The sequence below is a fragment of the Adiantum capillus-veneris genome, chromosome 1 (genome assembly GCF_014529385.1).
Source record: "Adiantum capillus-veneris isolate H3 chromosome 1, ASM1452938v2, whole genome shotgun sequence".
Lineage (NCBI taxonomy): Eukaryota > Viridiplantae > Streptophyta > Polypodiopsida > Polypodiales > Pteridaceae > Adiantum > Adiantum capillus-veneris.
The window spans coordinates 181589766-181594869 of NC_140931.1; the positions used below are offsets into that span (position 1 = coordinate 181589766).

At 41.1% G+C, this 5104-nt stretch overlaps 1 protein-coding gene across 1 annotated transcript; it reads left to right on the forward strand.

Moving 5' to 3' along the window:
- The first annotated feature begins 543 nt into the window (after nt 1-543).
- Nucleotides 544-2347, forward strand: LOC147466113 (uncharacterized). The gene is made up of 4 exons (XM_086523975.1): nt 544-634; nt 925-1490; nt 1597-1779; nt 1913-2347. The coding sequence occupies exons 1-4, from the start codon at nt 559-561 to the stop codon at nt 1952-1954; spliced, it is 867 nt and encodes a 288-aa protein (XP_086380101.1). The 5' UTR covers nt 544-558; the 3' UTR covers nt 1955-2347.
- The last annotated feature ends 2757 nt before the right edge of the window (nt 2348-5104 follow it).

Consider the following 5104-nt stretch of genomic DNA (forward strand, 5'->3'; position numbering starts at 1 on the left):
GTCTCCAATGTTTCAGTTTTCTTTCAGTTCCAGTACTCGTTGTTTCAGTTCAGTTCACTGCCTACTGCCTTGTTAGTGGCTTGCTGGTTACAAAGGACAAAGTGGCTGACATTATGAGACCAATCAATCACTAGGTTCAGCGATCCTGAGCAAGGGCAAAAAAACAATCATTAGAATCTGCTTTTGGCCATTGCCAGGAAGGAGGAATTTCTTTCAGTCCACCAAATCAGTCTATGCGGATGTGACTCGCTACAAGACAAAGGAGCCAAGTAAACGTTACGATAGGAACAACAAGATAGGAATAATGGCAAAAAACAGCATGTCTTTAGGAAAGAAAGGCAGAAATCGAGGAACAGAAAGAAAGGCTACTTTAGACTGCTTTTTCACCTCCCTTTTGAATCTTGATGCTGAAGGAATTGAACCTACCAACTGCCTACCCATTGAGTTATAAAAAGGCCCTCCAGAATCAAGCCACTTTTGTTTAAAGGGGGTATCTGGGAATTAAAAGAGCGTGTGTGGCTGCGTGGTGATCGATGAAGCTTTGCATTTCTGAATGAAATGTTTTGTGATGACGCTGCTTTTGAAAGCTTTTCGGGTATTCCTAATATCCAGAATGGCTGTTTCCCAACTGTTTGTATCCAAACATAGTGTGTGAGACCATTAGAGAAGGGAAGGATCATTTTTGAAGCAAGCAATAGACATTGCAAGGTGGGCTCTTGAAAATCTAAGCTGTTGATGATGAAATCAGTAAACTGAATCACATGCAGATGCTAAGGTGGTAGGCTAACCTTTGTTGAATAAATAGGGCTGTCGACTTGCTGAAAAGAACCTTTGATTGGATGCAGTGGTTCAAAAGCAGCGTTCCAAAGTTTGGAAATTAGGACAAGAACGAAGACTTATCTTACAGCATTGTTTTTGATAAAGTGAGAGCTGAGAAAGAAAGGTCTCTGCATATTTGGGATGGGGATTTTGATAATGTGCTATCAACTGCAAGTGTATCTCCGAAAAGCAGTGTAGAAACTGGTAACAAGACATCTGCTGAGAGTATTTTTCCTGTCAAAGGCAGAGGTAAGAAGGAGAAGGTTTTGCATCCAGCCGAAGAAAACAGAAACTCTGCACCCTCGCACCAGAGTGCTTTCAGGAATTCTGAAGAGACAGCTGAGAAAGGAACAGCTCACAATAAGAATGGGACAACTGATGTGGGATATAGCAGTCCAACATTTTCATCTTGGCAAGCGGCTGTTTTGAGGGACCACCAAAATATAGTATCTCAGCAATATTTGAATCACCTACAAGCTAATCCACAGAATCTGTTGGGTGCACCTACCTACAACCCTCTGCTTGTGTCTGGTGTCCCTTCAAGGCAACTGAAGCAATTTGGAGCAATCAAGGAAAGACAGGGTCCTGATGAAGACGGTAAGGGGTGCCAGGGAAGACCGCACACAAAAACACTGGGCTCAGGGAGGCATATTGATCAAGAAGATTCCAAGGCAAGGAGTTCCCACGAGAGCTTTGATATGGTGAGTTTTGCATTGATAAGTTGTTAGATTGTGGGGTGTAAAATTTTGCTCTGGGGTGTTGTTTGTTTCATTATAGCAAGGGAATCCAACTGTGCCAAAGTTTGGCGATTGGGAACATGGAGATGGATTCACTACAATTTTCAACAACATGCGGAAAGAGAGAAGCTCAAAAAATACACCTAGGCCCACTGTAGGAGTTGCTGCGTTACAGATGGAGGAAGACCTTTACAAGGGTTCTCAACAGATCAAGCATCGAAGGGTGAGTGCTTCTCTTTCTGATTAGATCATGGAACAAGATGTGTAACTTGTGTACTACTGCAAGAGGTTTTTTTTTTTTTTTTTTTCTTGTAAAATTTATGAGGCTTACTGGAATGTTATTTTACTGCATGCAGAGCTGGCTGTCTATTATATGCTGTTTCAAATCTCATATGTAGGGCTATGTGTTGAAGCTGTGGAGAAAGTGCAGTACAAATAACCAGGGTATTTTGTATAGGTGTAATTGGAAGGGGTACTGATGGTGGCTAGCTAATAAGAATATCACTGTTGTTGTACATACAAGTACTTTTGCGGGGCATATGTAATATTATTCAAACAACTTGTAGCGATAACTATGCATTCTTTTGGACAGACCCTAATTTTGGGTTGGATCCACAAGGGCTAGTTGTTGATGGGAAAGAGAACTGCTTGGAGGTCTGAATATCCAAAGCGCGTCTCCTTGCTAGCAGCTATACCAAAGATGTTACTCATATCTGGCCACGCAACAACTAACAACAAGTTAAAACTCCTCAAGTAGCTTTTCAGTTGGGGAGATGGAAAGCTTACAAGTATTTGCAAAAGCAAGGTATTTGAGAGAGAGAGAGAGAGAGAGAGAGAGAGAGAGAGAGAGAGAGGCAAAAGCTCAGATTATTGGCAAGAGACTTGGGAACATGAATTCAAGGGTGGTTGTGGAGTCAGAGGGTCATGTCCCTAATGTGAACAATGAACCTAGGAAACGGAAGGCATTTGAACCTATATAAGAGCTCAGTATATGTCAATAGATATGGAAAGTGTAGGGCTCATGGATTGGAGGGTAGCTTCAAGGCTTTGAGCACAAATCGAGAAGTGGAATGATTATATCAATGTTGCTTTGTCATTAATAAGTGAGAAATCATGCTTAAAGGTGCAATCTCTAGTTCAAACCTGGCAAATTACATTGAACATTTGAGAATTCAGAGAGTGACATTTCCACATTATAAGAAGAAAAGTCTCCAATGTGTGCAGTTGACGAGAAGATAAGTTGATAGCAAAGGCTAAGGCGGTACATTGTAGATGTGTGGTAAGCAGCACTCTCTCGTGAATTCTATCATCATTTGATAGAATTTGATCTACCACAAGCAATACTTTCCAAAGTATCACACCGATGGCCCAGCAATAATGCCAACCCGAACACATGGGAAAGTGCTAGCACATTGTCATATCCACAATGGCAAGACCACTATGTTGTCACCACATGTTTCGATAATGATCAAGACATTTGTTAGATGACATCAATACAATAAGTCGTAGGTAGCCTACCGAATTGCATGGGTTATCTAATAGAATGTTTACGTTGATCGCTTCCTAACACTCTTGACTTACAATCTTGCATCTCGCAAATGGACATAAGGTACATGTCATGTTTGTAGTTGCCATTTTGAAAGCAAAGATATCCCAACATATCTGACTTTGAGCAATGGCTCTTTTATTTTAGAAAGGCCAACAACTTGGTTGGCTTGGGTAGGCCCTTCAATGTTGTAGGTATGTCAAGGCCTATATACAGATTTTAATCATCCTTCTAGCGTGTTTGTGGATCCATGATCCCAAAAATCATGGAATGTTCATGATCATGGTCTCCCTCTCACTCATCACACACCTCGTATTTTTTTACTTTTATGCTTTCAATAGTTTTTGCACTCTCCATGGTGCTTTACAGACCAAGGGGTCATGAAAGCTACTCACACTTTGGTGCTTGCAGAGTCATGATAGAAGTGTGTCTGGTTACCGGATCATTGCATGCAAAGGCATAAAAGTGGATAGTAGCTTTCGTGTGTGTTGGTGTCACTCACTAGAATTTTTGGTCATGGCCTATGCAAAGCCAAGTGAATCGGATCATGATTTTCATAGATATGATTCACATTGGCATCTTTGCTAGCTTTATAGTGCTTTTGGAAGATAGGCAAAGGGTTCTTTTTTGCATGAACTTCAGCAAATGGTGTGTGAATGTGTGTGTGTGTGTGTGTGTGTGTGTGTGTGTGTGTGTGTGAGAGAGAGAGAGAGAGAGAGAGAGAGAGAGAGAGCAGCACAAGATGCTCATGCTCCACAAGAACATTTTGACTTTTGCGTAAGATGTGGATGTAGAGACCATCCAAATTGGCCAAGTCGTGCAAAAGGTTGGATGATATCGGTGACCCATACGATCATGTAACCAACTATTGACAAATTCTATTTGTGAAAGGTGCACCTGAAAGGATTTGATATCATTATCATGGGCTATCCCTTAGTTGAGTTTTCAAATGCTCAAAACAAATGCACTCTATGACTTTGAGACCTTAGTCAAACATTTGACAGAGACACACCAAAACTCGGATTAAGCACATCCCATCCACTCAAGCCTTGAGCTTGACTCGAATTGAGCAACATATTATACCAAGCAAAGTGAGGCTAACCTCTTGTTTCCTAAAATTCTTCCAAATCAAGAGCTTCATGCTCATTTAAATGGCAAAACGCATGCCAAGGAATGGAGGCTAATCTTTTGTTTCCTAAAATTCTTTTAAATCAAGAGCTTCATGCTCATTTAAATGGCAAAAAGCATGCGGTGTGTAATGTCGATGTAAATTAGAGTGAGATATAGACTTAGGGAACTTGAGAGAAAAATTGAATGGCTGAAGAGTGGTCCAATAGCATTGCAGGAGAATTCAAGTGTCTACTATGAAGATGCTAAGTTCAAGTGGCGCCAATGTCAAGAAAGTGGCGCCAATTGTATGAGGTTAGATTAGATTTGCACTTAATTAGTGTACATTTAGCTTTGCATGAGTTTAGCTCTTGAAAGTCACGTCATTAATTGTGTGCTGGAGTGGTTCTCTCCATTGGATCTTCACCAAACCTTCAAGCACTTGAACTGGAGCTCGTTCGCCCTCTTAATCCAAGCTTTCCATCAAAGGTCGTGTAGGTCTTGTGCCTATTTTGCACTACAAAACAGAGTTTAAAAAGGAACACACAAGGCCATGCACGAGGGCGGGGCTACATCCCTTGGCAAGGTTGTAGATGGTGTTTATGGGGCAGGTAGTTGTTGTCACATTCATATTTGCTGCAAGAGAGGGCCGTCTAGTGCAATGAGATGCATGCACAAGGGGTCGGGTTCTAATGACCACAACTATGATGATTTGAGCCAAGGAAAAATTTCACTTAAGGCATTCTAAGTATTCATTGTTACTAAAAGTGGCTCTCAAATTTCTACACGTTGCAAGACAACCTAATAATTGCGAAAATCATTTAGAGAGGTCATTTTATTGAGATCTATTGAGTCAAGAAGAGCTGAAGTCGGTTAACCTTGCTTAAACCAGAAG